The sequence below is a fragment of the Mustela putorius genome, unplaced genomic scaffold (genome assembly GCF_011764305.1).
Source record: "Mustela putorius furo isolate JIRA1106 unplaced genomic scaffold, ASM1176430v1.1 tig00537248_pilon_pilon_pilon, whole genome shotgun sequence".
NCBI lineage: Eukaryota > Metazoa > Chordata > Mammalia > Carnivora > Mustelidae > Mustela > Mustela putorius.
In genome coordinates this window covers 4,413,127-4,434,893 of record NW_025422387.1, presented here as the reverse complement: position 1 = coordinate 4,434,893, position 21,767 = coordinate 4,413,127, and the positions used below count along the sequence as shown (strand labels likewise).

The 21,767-nt window shown below is 42.3% G+C and overlaps 1 protein-coding gene across 2 annotated transcripts; it reads left to right on the top strand.

Moving 5' to 3' along the window:
- Nucleotides 1-5,163: 5,163 nt before the first annotated feature.
- DENR (density regulated re-initiation and release factor) lies at nt 5,164-20,726 on the top strand. 2 transcript variants are annotated; one of them, XM_004753159.3, is made up of 8 exons: nt 5,164-5,272; nt 6,121-6,235; nt 11,785-11,804; nt 12,495-12,579; nt 14,855-14,938; nt 17,434-17,550; nt 18,874-19,013; nt 19,112-20,726. In XM_004753159.3, the coding sequence occupies exons 2-8, from the start codon at nt 6,130-6,132 to the stop codon at nt 19,154-19,156; spliced, it is 597 nt and encodes a 198-aa protein (XP_004753216.1). In that variant the 5' UTR covers nt 5,164-5,272; nt 6,121-6,129; the 3' UTR covers nt 19,157-20,726. The 2 variants fall into 2 exon arrangements, with proteins under 2 accessions (XP_004753216.1, XP_004753217.1); XM_004753160.3 differs by having other exon boundaries at nt 5,164-5,316.
- The last annotated feature ends 1,041 nt before the right edge of the window (nt 20,727-21,767 follow it).

The following is a 21,767-nucleotide window of genomic DNA, read 5'->3' as shown; positions in this document are numbered from 1 at the left end:
AATGGGCCTGGTACAGAGAGTAGACGCTAGAAAGGCAATCAACAAATATCCAGTCCACCCCAAGTGATCATCTTGAAAATGCCCAGAAGGAACCAGGTAGTAGAAAATATCTGGCTAAGGGCCAGTCTAGCCCCAACAGTGGAAAAATAAAACCCATGACTTCCTGAAAAAATAGATGATCTTATGACAAGGTGTCACCTGTGGTAAGAAGTCACTCCTAATCCAAGAAGCCATGGGCAAACTCTTTCATTCTCTTTGCTAGAAGACTTCTCAGAAAGCAAGGGTCGGAATGCCCCTTCGTCCATGCTTCATCTGAATGACTGGTCTTGCAACATTATTTCCCCATCATCCTTTAGCAAAGGCTCACCTTTGTTCCTTTTTTTCAGCCATGTTTTGCTTGATCACAGGTTTCCCTCTTGTGCTAAAGGAAACATCTAGGGGCGCCTGGGTAGTTTAGTCAACTAAGGGTCTGACTCTTGATCTCAGCTCAGGTCTTGATCTCAGGGTTTTGAGTTCAAACTCCCACATTAGGCTCCATGTGGAGCCCATTAAAAAAAAAAAAAAAGGAAATGTCTAGCTTGCTTTCTTGCTTTCTTTCTCTGGCTCTTTGATAGTATAATTTAGGAATGCATTCGGTAGTATAAGAGAAAAGCCTACTGCATTGGTTTAAACTGATGGGGGCTGGGGAAGAGCAGGGAATTTTCACAATAGAAAGCCTTGGAAGGAAGGCAGTCAAGAACAGATAGGGTAACTCAATAATGCTATCAGGAACACAGGCTTTTTATAAATTTCCAATCCAGGGACGTCTGGGTGGCTCAGTTGGTTGGACGACTGCTTTCGGCTCAGGTCATGATCCCGGAGTCCCGGGATCGAGTCCCGCATCGGGCTCCCAACTCCACGGGGAGTCTGCTTCTCCCTCTGACCTTCTCCTCGCTCATGCTCTCTCTCAAATAAATAAATAAATAATCTTTAAAAAAAAAACTTATTTATAAATTTCCAATCCCAAATCCTTGGCATAGGTACCCTCATGGTCTGGCTAGACCCTCACGGTTGAAGATGGTTTATGTTCAGGTTCTAGTCAGAAAGAAGAAAGGTCAAGGTTTTTGGTTTTTTTAACGTGAAGCCTTTTTATTGGAGAAGTATCAAATGATGAATCTCTAAAAGAATAAAAGCATGACTCTTACCTCATAAAATAAACAAGTGTCAAATATTTTATTTCACTTATTAATTAATAAGGAAATCAGTAAGATGTTGAAACCAATTCAGAGGAGAATTCTTGAAAACACTCACACATAGGCAATCATATACACATGCACAGGCCATTGGGAATGCTACAGTGAATTTACAGAGGGATGGAAAACTAGTCAACAGAGAAACGATCAATGCAGCTCTACCAGACAGAATTCATGTGCATTTCTCTGGACAAGAGCCAATTGCATTTCTCGGTTTTCCACAATTTACAAAATTATAAAATAGCTCAAAGATAGTGAAAGATGGAGATGATACCAAAGAGGACTACGACACCATGTATTTGTCCATTTGGAAAGCTGGCGCAATGTTTCCCAACAGAAGGGATGCCCCCCACTCACCGTCTACCTATATCTCATGCACCAGGGCTATGTCACATAGTCACCTTCGTTGCAAGGGAGGCTGGGAAATCAAGCGTCTAGCTGGACACACGGCTCGCTCAAGTGAAGCAGGATTCGGTTAGTAAGGAAGTCTGCCTCACCTATATATCCACTTGATGTAAGTGCACGAGATTATTTCATAATTTTTAGCACATGTATGAAGATGAATTCAGTTGACATCTATTGTTTTGATACACTGACATCATTCCCCTCCTGTTCAGAGAACCTCCTATTTCCTTTGGGCTGTACCTGTCTCCGCCCTCTACACCCAGCTCCAAAGGTGGACACGTGACTCCCGGCTTGTTCAGTTATGGGGATGGATTTTAGACCAGATGCAGCTGGAGGCAGGCCAATTAGATTCAATCTTTTTTTTTTTTTTTAAAGATTTTATTTATTTATTTGACAGACAGAGATCACAAGTAGGCAGAGAGGCAGGCAGAGAGAGAGGAAGGGAAGCAGGCTCCCTGCTGAGCGGAGAGCCCGATGCAGGGCTTGATCTCAGGACCCTGAGATCATGACCTGAGCCGAAGGCAGAGGCCTTAACCCTCTGAGCCACCCAGGCGCCCCTAGATTCAATCTTTGAACTTTCACAGGAACGAAAGCATGATTTACGGTAGAAAATAGTAATATTTGGGGCATCTGGGAGGTTCAGTCGTTTAGCCTCTGCCTTCAGCTCAGGTCATGATCTCAGGGTCCTGGGATCAAGCCCACATCAGGCTTCCTGCTCAGTGGGGAGCCTGCTTCTCTCTCTCCCAATCCCCCTGTTTATGTTCCAGGTCTTGCTGTCTCTCTGTCCAAAAAAAAAAAAAAAAAAAAAGTAAAATTTAAGTCTAAAAGATGTTTAGTCAATTTCCTGACAATGGTTGGTGCACAAATTGATTCCTATATTCTTTGTCATAATTCCACTGCTCCTCAAAGAGTCTGTGGCTTCCTGGTAAGAAACCTCTGGGAAGTTTATTTAGTATGTGGCTCCTGCTTTTAGAACTTGAGAGCTGATAGGCTGTAGTATATGCTAGGAAGTTAGGCTGTAGTATATGCTAGGAAGTTCAAGTCTAGGTTGGAATGCCAGTGGTATTCGGGTACAGTCTGCCCAGAAAATAACCCCAACTAAGTATTTAAGTGTGTGTGTGGGGGGGTTCATTCGGGGCATTAGTTACATGGGGAATAAAGAGTTGAAAAGATAGGGGGCGCCTGGATGGCTCAGTGGGTTTAAGCCTCTGCCTTTGGCTCAGGTCGTAATCCCAGGGTTCTGGAATTGAGCCCCACATTGGGCTCTCTGCTTGGTGGGGGGCTTGCATCCCCCTCACCGCCACCTGCCTCTCTGCCTACTTGTGATCTCTCTGTCAAATTAAAAAAAAAAAAAAAATTCTTAAAAAAAAAAATAGAAGAGTTGAAAAGATAAACAGAGGTGGTTGAAGCAATTCAGAGACTAGTGGCAGCAAGAAGCCGACAATCACACTGCCAGGCTACAGATTAGATCCAGGAAGAAATCCAGGGTACAGGTGCCCAGGGTCAGGGATCCCCTAACAATACAATGGGTTAACCAGTTGAAGTCAGGGATGCTATTCACCCGGGTGGGGTGGGATGGCTGAGAAGGTGACTGTTCCTATTGCTGCCTCCTGTTGGCTGAACCCAGCTGGAAACTCAGGAACAAGAAAGCCAGGGAATGTAGTCTCTGGGGGTCCAGCACCCCCTTCTTTACAAAGCAGAACAGGAAAAGGGTGAGGAAGGGAACTGAAGCCATTGAGTCTACTACGCAGGACTGGCCACTTAGCCACATCTCATCACATCTAAGATGCCATTGATTATGGGATGCCATTATTTTATGCAACCCTAAGAAAGAAAAGAGCTGCCAATTAAACTATGACACGATGCTAAAACTTCATCCATTGCAATGGGTCTTGGTATGAGATATTAAAATGTGGAAAATATGCATCTTAAAATCAATAAAATATGCTATTAGCTGTGTGATTTTTTAAAAAGATTTTATTTATTTATTTGACAGACAGAGATCACAAGTAGGCAGAGAGGCAGGCAGAGAGAGAGGAAGGAAGCAGGCTCCCTGCTGAGCAGAGATCTAGGACCCTGGAAGCTAGATCTAGATCTCAGGACCCTGGAATCACACCTGAGCTGAAGGCAGAGGCTTTAATCCACAGAGCCACCCAGGCGCCCCTAGCTGTGTGATTTTAGGCACATGTCAACTTAATTCATTCCACCTTTGAGCTACAATTTTACCATCTGGAAATCAAAGACAATACTTGGGGTGGGGGTTATTGTAAGGATCAAATCAGCTATCACTTTTAGGATGGTTAAGTTTAACAAGAGTAGACACTTGTCTCTTGTTCAGTGTATCCCCAGTGCCTAGCACAGTGCTTGGCGCATAATAGGAACACAGGTAATTTTGTAGAGTGAATCCCCCGGACTCTATATTCCCAAATGAGCAGGTTATTGGCACATAGTGGCAGCTGGGTGTCAGTAAATGGAAGTTATTATTGAACAGAAAGCTATTAATTTTGGACTCAACCACGTTTGGGAATAAGATCTTCTTTCACTGGTTAAAGAGAATGGACTCTTCTATGGGGGAAAGGAGGGACTCCTCTTTTAAGAAAGATGTCAAAGTGGAGGCCACAGTCTTTGGTGGAAAAGATTGTGCCAGATGGCTTTGTGCACACGAAGTAAATCTTGAGCAGAAAATTTAAGGGTGGTGGTGGTGGCGGCGGCAAAAGAAATTGGCAGGGAAGGAAGCAAACAGGTGGAGGACAAAACAAAATACAAAAAGAACGACCTCCACCGGCTACGAAGCACATTTTGGTCATCATTTTCCCAACCCTCTGCGATCTGCAAGCACTGTCCTGTTGTTCCCATCTCACAAATGGGACTCAGGCGGAGCTCGGTGAGGAAGGGATTTTCCCGAAGGAAAACAACCGGACGGAAGCAGAGCTGAGACCACCCCCACCCCACCCCACCCCCCCGCCCGCGTGTGGTTCTGTCTGTCCACTCGGCTTCTGGCTGCTGAAAGCCGGGGACCCGAGAGATTAATTCCAATTTGCAACCCATGTAAGGATAGGTAAATACGAGGAAGGCGATGAAAACAGCTGTTAGGGTGGGGGGGTTATGGGCGATGAGAACAATCTAAGGAGCGCCGACATGATCGTCTCCAGAATAATTCAGCCCGTGCAAGGAGAGGTGTTGAAACCAAACGCCTTTTCCAGCTGCCATCTCCCCGCGGAGGAGTGACTTATCCAACAGGCTGGAGGTTGGTCAGGACTCCCGGATGCACCCCAGACGCGGGGCAACATTCCCCAGCTCATTAATAGGGAGTCACTGATGACTACGGCGCACGTCCCCACCGCATCCGCGCCCGCTTCCACGCGCCGCACGCCCACCGCCCATTCTCTCCCGCGGGTAACGAGCACCGCCTACTGGCTGTCAGCCGTTCGGAGGCTTGGCCCCGCCCTCGAACGAGACGCGCATGCTCCTCAAGGCCCCTCCGCCTCCGCCTCCAGGCTTCTCGCGACAGCCGCCCAGCGGCGGCCTGAGTCTCGCGATAAAGGCTTATTGTCTCGCGGGACCGCGGCTGGCAGACGGGCTTTCAGGCGGCCCTGGCCGGGGAAGAGGAGTTGCATGTGTCGCTTCAGCTGGCGGTAGTGGCGGGAGCGGAGGCGGCGGGGGTTGTGCGACCGCCCGGGTAACGACCCCTTGTGCCTTTCGCTCTTCCGAGAAGCTCGTAGAGAGCGTGGGGGAAGCCGAGGTGCTGCCCGGCGGAAGGGGGCCGGGCCGGGCGTCTCCACACCCCCGCCCACATGGGCCCCTCTGCTGTCCCCGGGATTGCCCCTTTGCCTCAGATCCTCCCCCAAGTCCTGGCCGCCCTTGTCGCCCCAGTGCTCTTACATTCTGACCCTTGCTGATCCTTCTGCCCCCATTTTCTCTCTTCAGATTCTGGTCTCCCCGCCCCCTCCCACTTCCATCCCCTTCCCTGATTCCTGTGTCCGTCCCTCGGCGTTGAGCTGCCCCCACACCCTGTACCCAGGGCACCCCTAGTCACCCACCCCTTCTTCGTAGGCTTTTTAAGCCTCTTTTCCTCCAGCTGCTTTGTGGCCTTTTTTTTGCTGCAGTTTGCATCCCTCCCAGGTCACCCCCAGACCTTTTGTCCCGTCACTAGGGATCATCCTCCCCATCCTATTAACCCGTTGCTTCCTCTTTCCCCTAGTGCTCTCCCCACCCCCACCCCCCCTCCCACCCCAATTCTTCACGGTCTTTTTGCTGCTGTCACTTGCTTCCCTGTAGACCTGTGGAGCTGGTAGTGGTGTGCCCAGAATTGCTTGTATTTTATGAATCTTAATGTAGCTTGTATCCTTCACTTAAGAACAGAATCGAAAGAGATTTAGGGGTGAGGTATTGCTAGTGCGAGGGGGTGAGGCTACATCTGAACAGTGCCTTTTTGGGGTCTTGGTCCAAAAGAGTGAAAACGTGTTATTTTCCTTGCTTACAGGTTTGGGAGATGGCTGCTGATATTTCTGAATCCGGTGGGCATGATTGCAAAGGAGACCCGAGGGGCAATACCAAGATAGATGCAGACTACCCACTTCGAGTCCTTTACTGTGGAGGCAAGTGTTACAAAGCAGAAAATGGCTCTTTTATGCTATTTTTATGCATTGTGATAGTAGTATCACATTTGGTCCTGTTAATCCTCTTCTCATCTGTCTTTGTTATCGGGGAAATCCTCAGTTGGGGGCTGGAGGGGTGTTGGTGAAGGGGAGGCATGGGTTAACTTGTTTTTCCCCTGACGTGTATGACTTGTGTCTTGCTCCTTGGCCTGGAGACGCTTACAGTCAGAAATAGAGATTTGGAAATGGATGATTTCAATCTAACGTTACTTGCTAGCCTGGCTATTAGAGGAGTTGTTCTTGGAAGATACGGAGTCTGAAGGGATGACAAGGACCGGGTGAGGACGTGGGGAAGGGCATCCCCGATGAAGTGAGCAGGTATGCAAGAAAGGACTTGATTCATATCTGCGGAGAAGTGAGCAGCTTTGGGTTAGTATAGTGTGGATATAGGATAGGGTTCCTCCGTTCAGTGAGGAATGGCAGTTGATGAGGTTGGAACAGTGGGTCATAGGACAGTCTTGGGAAAGTCTTCTTGGTTTCATCACTAATATATCTGTTAGATTGAATCTAGATTCTTTTTTTCTTAGAGTGTTTTCCCTCATTTTCTCTCTCTTTTTTTTAAGGTTTTATTTATTTACCTGACAGAGACACACAAAGAGAGGGAACACAAGCACAGGGAGAGGGTGAGGGAGAAGCAGGTCTCTTGCCAAGCAGAGAGCCTGATGCGGGCCCGATCCCAGGATTCTGAGATCACGACCCGAGCTGAAGGCAGAGGCTCAACCCACTGAGCCACCCAGGGGCCCCATTTTCCTCATTTTCAATGCAGAAATATTTGTGAATTGGAAATGGTCCTAATTTTATTAGCATTTTGCAAAGTTTCAGAAAAATCTGAAGGGACAGGATAGCAGAGGGGGCAAGGAAATACTAATTTTTCTCAGGAAATATTTTTGACCACTAACTTGGTGCCTCACAGTGTTTTAGGTGCCAGGGACTGAGTAGTGATTGGATAAGTCAGGAAAGGTCCTTGTGTTTGGAGACTTTACATTTTTTAAGTATAATAAGAGACATCATCTGGAGTTTAGTTTACTACTGAAGGAGAGGGGATACCGCTGAGTTAAAAAAATGTTGTCAACTTGGTATTTGTCGGATATCTTCAAGAGTAAAAATTATAAAATACCTCAGTGAGAATAAGGCAGGGAAACTTTTTATAGGGTTGATTGAGTTTTGTTACGATACTAGTCTTACTTGGTCATCTTGTTTGCCTTTGGAGTCACAGACTAGTGTCTGCATCCTGACTCCAGCATTACCAGCTATGTGACCTTGGGCAAGTTACCTAATTCAGTTAAGGATTAAAGGTGTGTTTCTTAAGGTCTGTATAATGAAATGATGATTATGTCCTAAGGTGATTTGTGTAAAGCTTCTGATATAGCAACTAACACAAGAACATAGTACAGTAAGTTTTATTATTAGAGAACTCTACTAGTTTAGTATGGTGTATTTATCTTTGTCAACTGGTAAAGAGCTATTGATTTTTGTACTCTATTTCATCTAATCTAAGACTCCATGTTTTATAAGATTCACCACTATTTTATGTTCTACTAAGAAAGAAAATTGTCATATTAACATGCCATAATTATAAAATAATTCCTATAAAAAATTTAGCATTGATTGGGGCGCCTGGGTGGCTCAGTGGGCTAAGCCTCTGCCTCTGGCTCAGGTTATGATCTCGGTCCTGGGATCGAGCCCCACATTAGGCTGTCTGCTCAACAGAGTGCCTGCTTCCCTATCTCTCTCTCTGCCTGCCTCTCTGCCTACTTGTGATCTCTCTCTGTGTGTCAAATAAATAAATAAAATCTTTAAAAAAGGGGGCGCTTGGGTGGCTCAGTGGGTTAAAGCTTCTGCCTTCGGCTCGGGTCATGATCCCAGCGTCCTGGGATCGAGCCCTGCATCGGGCTCTCTTTTCAGCAGAGAGCCTGCTTCCTCCTCTTTCTCTGCCTGCTTTTCTCCTACTTGTGATCTCTGTCTGTCAAATAAATAAATAAAATCTTTAAAAAAAAAAATCTTAAAAAAAAAATTTAGCATTGATGAAATATGGTATGTGAAAACCTTGTTAAATTGCTTAGGTGACTCCTAAGGTGACTTTTGAACAACTGCAAAAAATATGAGCCCCCCTGTGATAATTTGTGTTAACCAGAGGTCCCTAACCTTTTCAAGAAGGGTTTATTTTCATTTCCCTCCTAGTTTATATTGATGTCCCAGGCACTAAGCTGGACACAGGGTACTTCCTCAAGGAGTTTATGGTCTAGTTGTAGGAGAAGCTCTGAATATTAAATGCTACATTAAACAGTACTGAGTGTAGCTATGAATTAGGAGTTGAGGAAGAGCAGGGATCTTTGTTCAGAGGGAAGTAGGGAAATTTCCAAGGAAATGAGAAGCCTTAAATACAGGGTGGAATTTGCGAGGAAGGGGGAAGGAATTCACAAGAACAGTTTGGTGGTAAGATTTAATGTGGTGTCCTCAGGAGAGAGGGAGAAGAGGGGCTGATTGTAGCAGTGCTGGTTGGAGTGGAGTGAGAAACAGGTAGGTAGGATGGTGTCCTTTCTGGGGAAACATTTTGTCTTCAGGATTGTGACTTCAGACTCATTCTGAATTTGAATCCTACCCCAGCCATTTACTTGTGTGACCTCATCCAGTTCCCTCATCTGTTAAAGAGCCTACTTCAGGGGCGCCTGGGTGGCTCTGTGGGTTAAGCCTTTGCCTTCAGCTCAGGTCATGATCTCAGGGTCCTGGGATCGAGCCCCGCATCCAGCTCTCTGCTCAGCGGGGAGCCTGCTTCCCCTTCTCTCTCTGCCTGTCTCTCTGCCTACTTGTGATCTCTCTCTCCCTGTCAAATAAATAATAAAACCTTTAAAAAAAAGAAGAAGAAGAAAAAAGAGCCTACGTCAGAAGGCTGTAGGGAAGAATGAATAATACACCCAAAGGCTCCACCTTCTAATGCCATCACACTGGATTATAGGATTTCAACATGGTAATTTTGAGGGGACACAAACATTCAGACCATAGCAGAAAGTTTCATGGCTGATGATGACTTGTTCTTCATGTTGCATCACATCAGCAAGTACATAATGTCAGGGAATTGCACTATGAGTGATGCCGAGTTTGATGGTAACTGCTAGATCGGCATGTCGAAAAGGAGTGGTTTACAGAAAGGGAAATTAATTGACTTTATTTATTTATTTACTAAAGATTGTATTTATTTGAGAGAGGGAGATCGAGCACACAAGTAGGGGGAACAGCAGCAGAGGGAAAGGAGAAGTAGGCTTCTCGCTGAGCAGCAAGCCCGATAAGGGACTTGATCTCAGGGTCCTGGGAGCCAAAGCGTCTGACCGGAGCCAAAGGCAGACACTTAACCAACTGAGCCACCTAGGCGTCCCAGGAATTTGACTTTAAAAGCAAGTAACAGGGGTGCCTGTGTAGCTCAGTCCTTAAGCGTCTTCCTTCGGCTCCAGTCATGATCCCAGGGTCTTGGGATGGAGCCCTGCATCAGGCTCCCTGCTCAGCAGGAAGCCTGCTTCTCCCTCTCCTACTTCCCCTGCCTGTGTTCCCTCTCTCACTATGTCTCTGTCAAATAAATAAAACCTTAAAAAAAAAAAAAAAAGTAACAGTGAACTGTCCAGATGTTTTGGTTGTATTAGAATTTTGTTGAACTGAATATTCTTTGAAGTGGCGTACAAAGTTTTATAGCTTTAGTATTTGCTATAATGGTATTTAACCTATAATTGTATCCTGAAAGTGTGGCTGAATATCTGCACCTACTGGTATTTGAACTTGAACTGTGAGGATTGTAGAGGTCTAGTTAACTAGGGAAAGATCTCCATGCTTGAAATCAAAAGATGCTACCTGAATCTTTATAGCAGCAATGTCCACAATAGCCAAAATATGGAAGGAACCTAGACGTCCTTCAACAGATGAATGGATAAAGAAGATGGGGGGGTTGTGCGTGAGCAGGCGCGCACGCGCACACACACACACACACACACACACGCATGCAGGCAATGGAGTACTATGCAGCTATCAAAAGAAAGGAAATCTTGCCATTTGCAGCGACGTGGGTAGAACTAGAGGGTATTATGCTAAGCAAAATAAGTCAGTCAGAAAAGGACAATTACCGTAGGATCTCTCTGATACGAAGAATTTGAGAGGCAGGGCTGGGAGTCGTGAGGGGTTTGGAGGGAAAAAATGAAACAAGATGGGATTGGGAGGGAGACAAACCATAAGAGACTCTTATCTCTCAAAACAAACTGAGGGTTGCTGGGGGGTGGGAGGAGGGATGGGGTGGCGGGGTTATGGATAGCAGGGAGGGCATGTGCTATGATGAGCACTGTGAAATGTGTAAGCCTGATGATTCACAGACCTCTACCCCTGGGGCAAATAATATGTCATATGCTAATAGTAAAAAATTAAATAAATAAATAGAAAACAACAACAAGAAGAAATAAAAAGGTGCTAAATTTCTTCTGCCACGTACCTACCACCTTAGTCCTTGGTTGAGCTATGAACCCTTTTTAGAGCTTCAAATGTAAAAAAATGTGATGGTGGGATGAGGAGAAGGCATACCACAGTCACGTGGCTGGCACACAGCTACACTCTGTGTGTGTCATGTAATCTGATTTCATGGTTAAGGGCTTCAGAAACTGACCAGGGTTTAAATCCTGTTCTACTAACCAAATGCAGCAGGTTACTTACCTATCGGTAATGCAGATGTGATTCTTACGTACAGGGTGGTGGTGGTGGTGACACATAATCATGCATGTAACGATAATTGCTGTGATGAGTAATGCTGTACCGGCCCTCTTCTCCATCACAAATCTCAGGATATTGGGCACACTGAGCTATTCGATTCTTCGACCTTAAAAATAAAAACAAAATGGTTGACCCAGTAACAGTTCTGTTTAAAATTGGGAAACCTTTTGAGTTCTTCTAGTTCTTAGCCCATGTAGCCTATACGAGGACAGGATTGGACCCGTGTTCGCACTAGCTTTACAGTTGCATTATCTTACGTAGCACAATATGAAAAAGAAAAGGAAACGTATATTGCAAAGAAATAGTAGCAAAAGTGCTACTGAAGTCTATGAATGTGTTAGTATGAATAAAAACTGGTGGCTGTTTTGGTAAAACTATCGAAGGAAATAACCATTTCCTTTCAAGCTTTGTTGTGTTGGGAATTGTTTTCAGCTTAACTTCAGACCCATTGAAGTGGTTATGGTAAAACCTTAAGATATGCAGGATAGTACAGTTTGGTGTCCCACCAACTGAAGGTTATGGTCTTTAGATTAAAAACAAACAAACAAAAAAAAAAGAATATCTCTATGAACCATGTGGCTTTTACCTCCAAAAAAAAAAAGATGGGTGGTGTTTGAAAAGTGATACAGAATTATGGGAAAAAATACAAATGAAGCATTTTGTCAAATTTAAAATAAAAGTTGAGATGAACCATGTGTGTTTATATATTAAAATTTTCTAATCTTTTTTCTCTCCCATTTCCCCAGTCTGTTCATTACCAACAGAGGTAAGTCCTTTTAAAGTTCTTCTCTTTTTTTACCTTCTTCATTTGAGGTCATTGATTTTTAGAGCTAGCCTGAGAACTTTATTTTTCATGTTCTGTCATTCAATAGTTGAGTTTCAACTTTTTATAGAGAGCTTTGGATTAGAATAATTTTATGGTCTTACACATTGTTTTCTTTAGTCTTTGTATCATATGTGTACATCTTTTGTACTTGGCTATACAGTTTGGACTTTTGCTTGGAACTTACAAATAGTTACCTAAGAAAACTAGATTAGCCTTAAAGCCAAAATCTAATGTCTAAGCAGAGGAAAGTATAAGTTAAAATTATGTATAAGATTTGGGTAAATAAGCTTTTGAGTCAGGATCTGTGGGCAAGTCACAAAAATAGTGAGACACCTGTGTGCCCAAAGCAAGAAGTGAACATGCTCGTTTTATTCTCTTTGCTCCTTGTTCTAATGGCTCTTCTGTTTTGATTACTACAGTGAGGAGCTGCTTAATCCTTTTAAAAATCCCAATTTCTTATGGGGCATTTCCTGTTGGAATACAGAATTCCTGTGGATAAAATGTAGGGTGGGAGTAGTTGGTTTTATCATTCTTAATATAGCAAATAATAGGTCATGAATTAAGATGTACTGGTTGATTGAAAATGTTCTGTTGTGACTCAATTTGTTCTCCCCGCCCCCACTCCCCCAGTACTGTGAATATATGCCTGATGTTGCTAAATGTCGACAGTGGTTAGAGAAGAATTTTCCAAATGAGTTTGCAAAACTTACTGTAGGTATGAACATTTTTTTCTTTCATCTGAATGTTTGTACATCTGAAACAAATGCACATAAGGCATTATTTTAAAGATATGAACGTGCTCCTTTAGTAGCACTAAATTGTATAAATACAATTACAGAATTGTATTTATACCAATTAGCTTCAAAACCATTTTACTTTCTTGGGTTAAAATTCCTTATATAGAGTCATACACTGCTTTGTGTGTCTTAACCTCTCTGACACAGTTTAGAATAACTTCTTATGAGAAGTTTAGAAAAAGGTTTAGGAGCAAATGTGTTTTCATTCATTCATTTAACAAATTACTCCTTGTGAGCATACTATATGTACACTTTGTTTTAGATGCTGGGGATAAAGCAGTAAGCAAAAGATCTGCTCTTTGGAAATTATATCAGAAAGGGGAGACAAAATAAAATAAGAAATAAAATAAGTATGTTAAATAGTGATAAGCAGGGAATGGGGAGATAAGACTTACTGGGGAAAGAATTTGAAATTTTAGGTAGTGGCAGGAAAGATTTTGCTGAAAAGACTGCATTTGAACAAAGACCTAAAGGAAGTGAGGGAGTGAGTCATTTGGATATCTGGACGAATATTCCAGGTGTGGGGCAAGTACAAAGGCCCTAAGGTAAAAGCTTACCTGTCATTCAGGAAACACCAAGGAAGCCTTCGTGTCTAGAGCTTATCGAGGGGGTGGGGAAGGGTCAGAGATGAAGTCAGAGAGCTAATGGAGGACCACACCTTAAAGGCCTAGTCTTGGCTTTTACTCAGAATGAGATGTGGAGCTATCAGAAGAGGTTTGAACAGAAGAGCAATAAGGTCTGACTTCTGTTTCAACAGCATCTCTTTTGGCCACTGTGCTAAAGAATAGACTGAAGAGGGCCGCCTGGGTGGCTCAGTTGGTTAAGCAGCTGCCTTCGGGAGTGGGATCGAGTCCCACATCGGGCGCCTTGCTCCGCGGGGAGCCTGCTTCTCCCTCTGACTCTGCCTTCCACTCTGTCTGCCTGTGCTCGCTCTCGCTCGCTCTCTCTCTGACAAATAAATAAATAAAATCTTTAAAAAAAAAAAAAAAGAATAGACTGAAGAGGGCACAGGCAATATAGGGAGAGCAGATTAGAGGCTACGGCCATAATCAAGTCAGGTGACCAATCTGACAGTGACCTGCTAGAATGGTAGCAGTGGAGGCGAGGAATGTAGGCAGATTCTCCATGTGTTTTCTTTTTTCAAAGATTTTACTTATTTATTTGATAGAGTTCACAAGTAGGCAGAGAGAGAGAGGGAGAAGCAGACTCCCTGCTGAGCAGAAAGCCCCATGCGGGGCTCGATCCCAGGACCCTGGGATCATGATTGAGCCGAAGGCAGAGGATTTAACCCACTGAGCCACCCAGGCGCCCCATCTCCATGTGTTTTGAAGGTAGAGCAGATGAGAGGCTGGGCCGTAATCACATCAGGAGATGTTGGTGACCTGCTAGAGTGGTAGCAGTGGAGGCAGGGAATGTAGGCAGATTCGCAATTTGTTTTGAAGGTAGAGCTGACAGGACTTTCTGATGTACTGCATGTGGGATGTGAGAAAAGGAGGCATCTAGGGTTTTGGCAACTAGAAGAATGGAGTTGCTGTTGCCAGAGGAAAGGAAGACTGCAGAGACCAGATTTCTTCCTTTTGTTAAAACTGTTGGCTTCTCTTACAAGATGGGTGGAAATGAAGGCAGAAGCAGGAAGAAGGGAGAGCCTGGGCTGAAAACAGGCCTATCAGATGTCCCTGATGTTATTCTGCTATTTTGCTGCTTTGTCAGATTGTTTCTAAGAGTCACAACCCCTGAAACTTCATAGAAGGTCTTTTTGGATAGTAGCTACAGTCATTTCTGTGGTTGGATAAGAACCCTAAAGTTGGGCGTTATAGTCTGTGTGGTCATGGTCAGCCGAGGAGTGACCTGCCTAGGATGTGATAAGACCCGAGGAAGGAGTCTTCTTAGGCCCAGACTTCTGTTACCTAGGTTAGTACGTCTAGATGTAAACATGCCTGCAGAGTCTGAGTGTTTTGTCCTCCTTTTTTGTGCTGAAAGGATCCTAACCTTCCTATATCATCATGCACTTAATCATAATGACCAGAATTAGAGTAGATAGGAATTTAGCAATGTAATCATTTGCTTTAGAAACAGCATGCTCAGTTGTTGGCAAGATGCCTTATTTGTGTATGAAGTTGCTCAAAGGTGATTTTTTTTTAAGGTTATTTTGAAGTAATGTTAATGCTTTTGGATTTCATTGTTAATATCTAGAAAATTCACCGAAGCAAGAAGCTGGAATTACGGAGGGTCAAGGCACAGCAGGGGAAGAGGAAGAGAAGAAAAAGCAGAAGAGAGGTAAGGCCTAAATCCGTGATTTCATTTATATAAACACACCTTCTCTCTGTCAGAGGAAATTCATAGTGAGGACAGTCCCAAAGCCAGTAATGTCTCCTTGCTGCCGTAGTTCCATATGTGTACCCTGTGCACACAGACTCGTGTTCTCAGGATGACTGGATGTCGTATGATTTGGACTTTTACAGTAAATTGGACCTAAGAAAACATACTTGATTTGCTGTGTTCATATGCAAAAAGCAAGCATCCAACTTGTTTATGACATGAAAACTTTGTTACCTTGTTTATTACCTTATTTGTTACCTTGTTACCTTATTTATTTAGTTAGCGTTGAGGACATGGATAAAAGATTTTCTTCTCTCATGTTGTCAGCTTGGTTAAATTTTTTTTTTAAATACCTCTTTACCTGCTTCTAAAATGAATTCCTATTCTCTGGATCCTGTCCCTGCCTTCTCCTTCTGCCTTAATTATTCTCCCCTATGACTAAAATTAGCTTATAAATAAGGACTATGCGTCTTTCAAGAAAAATTCCCCCAAGAGCCCATTGTTTACCTTATCCCTTGCCCTGCCCTTCTTAGCCAGACTTTTGTAGTAAGACTAGACTCACTGTCCTGGCTCTTCTGTCTTTCATTGTTATGCCTCCCTCCACCCTGAGCTGACTGTCACACCACTGAAATTCCTCTCGTAAGGGTCCTCAGTGGTTCAATAATTGCCCAGCAATAAGAGCATTCGAGCACGCCCTTTGAAATGCCATGTACTTCCTTGGTTTTTGCAACAGTCTTCATCCTCCCTGCCGCTCTCTCCTCTGGTCTTCCGTGCAGGCTCCTCTTCTCCCTTCTGTCCCTAAGAAGATGTATTTCCCAGGATCCGCTGCTCAGCCCTCTTACCTCGTTCTGCAGTTTGTTCCCTGAGTGATTCTTTCACATCCCTGACTTCTGACACCACTCTACCCGCTTGAAATTCCTAAATCTGTACCTCTGGTCCTGGCCTTATCTCCCACAGGCACCTCAAATGCAGTATTTGCAAGAAAACCAAACTTACTAAGTCCCAAATCTATGTCTTTTGGCTATTGACAGCATACTTTATCCATTCATCTGAGCCAGAACCTGACACTTGCCTAGGGTTCTCTTTCTTTGCTCCTTTTTAAATTTTTTTATTTTTTAAAGATTTTGTTTGTCAGAGAGAGCGAGATTACGAGCAGTGGGAGTGTCAGGCAGAGGGAGAAGCAGGCTTCCTGCTGAGCAAGGGCTAGATCCTCAGACCCTGGGATCATGACCTGAACCGAAGGCAGCTGCTTAACTGAATGAATCACCCAGACCTCCCTTCTTTGGTCCTCTTAATCAGTTTTTTGTTTGTTTGTTTTGGTTTTTTTAGTCATCTTCCTTAATTTATTGAGTATTAATTCTTTTCATTGAGTTCTAAATTCTGTTATTTCTTCTCCTTAGTCTGTCCTGTGCCTAGTCGATACTACCTTTACGACTGCTTTGTTAGATTTTGATTAATTTCCACCTAAACTAATGTAGGAGCCTGCAATAGCTCTCTGCTGGCCTTAATCCTCAAAGGCTCACCCTCCGTGCTATAGAGTGATCTCCTAAAATCTAAATCTTTTTTTTTTTTTTCCCCAACTCCTTCATTCATTCAGTGGCTTTTCTTCTGCCTCAATAAAAAATCAAATAACAAGGGGCGCCTGGGTGGCTCAGTGGGTTAAGCCGCTGCCTTCGGCTCAGGTCATGATCTCAGGGTCCTGGGATCGAGTCCCGCATCGGGCTCTCTGCTCAGCGGGGAGCCTGCTTCCTCCCCTCTCTCTCTCTGCCTGCCTCTCTGCCTACTTGTGATCTCTCTCTGTCAAATAAATAAATAAAATCTTTAAAAAAAAAAAAAAATCAAATAACAAAGCTTGTCTTGCTGGTTCTTTGACTGGTAGGTAATTGTTCACTTTTCTGGCTTTATCTCCAACATATCCATAAACATCCTTCATCGAGACAATTGTAGTTCTCAAGTATAATGCCTTCTCTTATTTCTGTACTATTTTCTTCTCCTGGGATAGCCTTTCTTAACTGTATCTCTCCAGTTCTTCTATAAGAACTTAGATGCCATTTCTTCTGGGAAAGCTTTTCTGTTCTCCAGAAGCTGAATAAGCCATTCTTCTGCAAAGCCATGGTGGTGTGCAGTATTCATAATTCCTGTTAAAGTATTTATCAGTTGTAGTAATTATTAAACTTTTTTTGTCTCTTTCACTAGACTGAGAGTCCCTGGAGGGCAGGGACTATGTTTTCTTCTGTTCATCTTTGTGTCCTCAGCCCTTGGTGCAGTGCTTGGTACATATTACTTAATAAATATTTATTGAATGAATACTCACGCATATGTTTATTAGTTTTGTGTTAGAAGAAGAAACTTTAGAAATTAATATTTGGTATTTTTTGAAAATTAATAAGCTTAAGACGGTATTCTTTATGACCAAAACAATTGACGCGGAACTCTTTTTTTAATAAATAAAGGTGGAAGGGGTCAAATAAAGCAAAAAAAGAAGACTGTACCACAAAAAGTTACGATAGCCAAAATTCCTAGAGCAAAGAAGAAATATGTAACAAGAGTATGTGGCCTTGCAACTTTCGGTGAGTTCAAGTTTAAGTATGTTTAAAATGTGTGAACTATAGTCTCTGTTGCTCCCTGCCTCCCTCCCTCCCTCTCTCTCTGTCTTGCTCTTTCTGTCTCTTTTTTAATCTGGCATCATGAAAATTTTACAGGTCTATTTTTTGCTAAGAAGACACAAAATGAGATTTTGCATGTCTAAGTATAGCTTCAAAATCAGATTTTGAAGAAATTTAAAAATGTTTAGCAAAGGGAACTAGTTTAACTTTTTCCTTTACAGAGGACCTGCTTGAGCATATTTTAATGTGGAATGAGGAGTGTTAGGTAGGATTCCTTTTGAGGCCCAGCAGTCCTGCTCCTCTGTCCCTGCAGGCTAGATGGCAAAAGGCTTCAGAATGGCTTGTGCCCTCTGAGAACAGTAGCAGAGGGTGAGGGAAGGTGGATATCAGCAGAATGTCCTGCTTCAGAGCTCCTTCTGGAGGCCTTGAATGAACAGTGAAATTGTAAACCAAGGTCCCTTCCTGTGACAACACAGTTGAAAAACAGTCATTAGGTAATAGATTTGTTCCCTGCTCTAACTATTGCTCTTGTAAGGAGGGATAAACAGAAGAACTGCATTGTACTTGGAAATGTATATATTAATGCCTGGAATTAATGTGTTCCTGGATTTACTTTGGTCTTACTATATGAGTTAAGAATGGTATGAATAATGTTTGTGTGTGTGTATCAGTGTGAGAGAGATAGAATGCATCTTTTTTTTCTTTTTAATTTTTACTTCAATTAATTAACATATAGTGTATTATTAGTTTCAGAGGCAGAGTTCAGTGATTCATCAATTGCATATAACAGCCAGTGCTCATTATGTCACGTCCCCTCCTTAATGCCCATCATACCCGGTTACTCCATCCCCCCAAATAATGCTATTTTTATGTACCGAAGCTTTATTTGACCTTGAAAATACAAGTTGATTAGTTAAGAAGACCACTGCCTGTGGTAGTTTGTAATTACCATGAGAGGAATATAAAACCCGTTAAGACATTCTGTTTTATGAAATTAAGATACAGATTAAATTTTAAAATGGGGGGCGCCTGGGTGGCTCAGTTGGGTAAGTGTGTCTGCCTTCGGCTCAGGTCATGATCCGAGGGTCCTGGGATGGGGCCTCACATCGGGCTCCCTGCTCCATGGAGAGCCTGCTTCCCCCTCTCCCTCTGCCTGCCGCTCTGCTTACATGTGCTCTTCTATCTCTCTGTCAAATAAATAAATAAAATCTTTAAAATTTCAAACTTGAAAAATACTTTTGATATATAATTCTAATTATAAACTTGTTCTTTTTTTTTAAATAACAGAAATTGATCTTAAAGAAGCACAAAGATTTTTTGCTCAAAAATTCTCCTGTGGTGCCTCAGTAACAGGAGAGGATGAAATCATCATTCAGGGAGACTTTACAGATGACATAATTGATGTCATTCAGGAAAAATGGCCAGAGGTGAGTAGGTAGAACATGTGCACCTGTGGATATGTTTTTAAAACAAGTTGCTTATCTGATACCACAGTTCATGTGATGTAATTATTTGTGTTTTATAGGTGGATGATGATAGCATTGAAGATCTTGGAGAAGTAAAGAAGTGATTTTGAAAATTTGTCTCTATTTAATGATCTGAACTGAGAGTTGATATGGCCAAAGGGAGAGAGGCCTTTTAAAAATATATATATTTATCCTACAGTAAAACTGTAGATTACCCTCACCCTTGGCATTTTCACTGTTCTGTATAAGGCTGCTTCTTTTTTTTATTGCCAAAGTCTAATAAACAGGGGAGACTGTCATGCTTATGCATGAAATAGAATTTAGTCAAATAAAAATTTTTGGTCATTTGGTACTGACTTTTCTCTTTCTCTTATTAACTTTTTATTTTTGGAAAAACACTAGATTTTTTTGTGCAAAACTTTTCTGTTTATTATCTTAAAGCAATCATGATTTAGTGAAATCATGATTTAAAGCTGAGTAATATTTTAAAGAATTTGAATTTTGGCTTCATCACCATTAATAATTGTCTCCTTGCTTCTTTGGTGTGATAGTTTTGAGATGCTTGGGCATCTGATAGATTTGTGGTTGAATTTGCTTCATTGTTACCAACCAAGTCCACTTTGTGGTCACATTAACTTAATGTTGGTAGGCCTTGTTCACACTCTTCTGGAGATTATTTGGTAAAGTATATTAAAGCCTTAAAACCCATCTGCAATCTGACCCAGTAAGCCACTTAGTTGACATTATCCTAAAGATAGAATTGTTCTTGCTTAAAACTGTGGGTGAGGGTGGTCATCGCAGTGTTCCTCATAAATACAAAAAAAATTGCAACTGATACAAATGAACAATTGGGAAATGGTTAAAGAATGATGGTGCACCATATGGTAAAATATTACGCATATATTTTTAATATTTTCCAGAAATACTTCGGAAACCTGTTTGGTGATTTTAAATGTGGGGGGGGGCAGACCCCAAATTCATTTTATACGTTGCTATTACTGTTGTTTTGAGTGGAAGGTCATAAAGAGATTCCACCGAGTTCTTGTTCTGGCTATCCATTCTGGGAGTGAAATTCTGCTAGCCAGTTGAAAAGAATATACACCGATACTCAATATATTTATGAAATCTGGGAAATAGCAATTGAAATGAGTCTTCCTCAGAAGAGAAACAGTGACAGTAAGTTTGAATGAATGCACTGAATGAATTTAAACTTTGTTTTTATAAAGGTCTTAAGTTAGGCTTTGCAAATTAAAAAGAAAACCCCTGGTATTTTAAATCACTAAAAGACACCTTTAAGAAATTCAGAACCCATTGTTTATTGCCATGCAAATTACAACCTCGAATGAATGAGTGGTTTTTTTAAATAATTAAAATCTTAGGAAAAAATGTGTAATAAAGATGCAAATTAAGAAAACGAAATTCTGCATTAACTGTGAATTTTACTAAATAGTAGGAGTATCTGATGAAGCAAATTTATCCATCAAGACCATTTGGTATGTGTTGTGTATGTATTCTGTTGGTGCTGGAAGATGTCTGTGCCTGTATCAACCATGTGACTTCATGTAAAGATTCTCAATGTTCACAGTTCTTGGCAAATGCAGTTTTAATCCATATAAAGCCAGCAGTGGATGTTACTGCAGGATAATGGAGGATTAAAATTGTCCTTGTGTATAACATGTGTGAATCTTTTTCTTCGACCTGAAATTTAAAATGGAACATTAGTTTAATCCCTGATGAAAATGTGCTAAATTCAAGGATTGACTTTAATTCATACATTCTCTTTATGTATTACGTAAATGTTTTTGCAGTCTAGTATTTTTAGCAAAAAGAGTATAAACCTTTAAAACAGCCTTATGTCATAGTTGTAAACGATTTGCCGCAGTTAAGCTGGCAACTTAAATGCAAACCCAGCTTTGATATGCAGTATTTTCCCTTAAAAAAATAGATACTGACAAGTGATTTTACATTCCATTTTAGTTACTACATAGACGCCTCAGTAAATCAGCTGTTGCTTAAGATAAAATACATGAGGGGCGCCTGGGTGGCTCAGTGGGTTAAGCCTCTGCCTTTGGCTCAGGTCATGATATCAGGGTCCTGGGATTGAGCCCCACATGGGGCTCTCTGCTCGGCAGGCAGCCTGCTCCCCGCCCCTTTCTCTCTGCTTGCCTCTCTGCCTACTTGTGATCTCTGTCAAATAAATCAATAAAATCTTTAAAAAAAAAAAAAGATAAAATATATGGTAAAGGTGCTTGGTTTTGGCTCAGGTCATGATCTCAGGGTCCTTAGATCCAGCCCCACATCAGTCTCTGCGTTCAGCGCCAAGTTGGCTTGATTTCTCTCCCTGCCCTCTGCTCTTCTGTCCCTCCTACTCCTGCTCTCTCTCTAAATCTGTTTATTTTAGAGAGTACCAAGCTGACTCTGTGCTGAGTGCATATCCTGTTAAAGGGCTCCATCTCAGGATCCTGAACTGGGGTCAGATCTGACCTCAGATTTTACCTGAGCCAAAACCAAGAGTCAGATGGTTACCTGACTGTGCCACTCAGGCACCCCATAAATAAATCTTAAAAAACAAAAACAACAACAACAAAACCTCGATAGCTTTCTTGCTCTTAGTTAAAAAACTGATAAATTGCAATTTTAAAGATGAAGTCTATCATTTATATCCTGGTTTTGTTATTTTTTAAATTACTTAGGAAATAAGTAGGAAGATAGGAA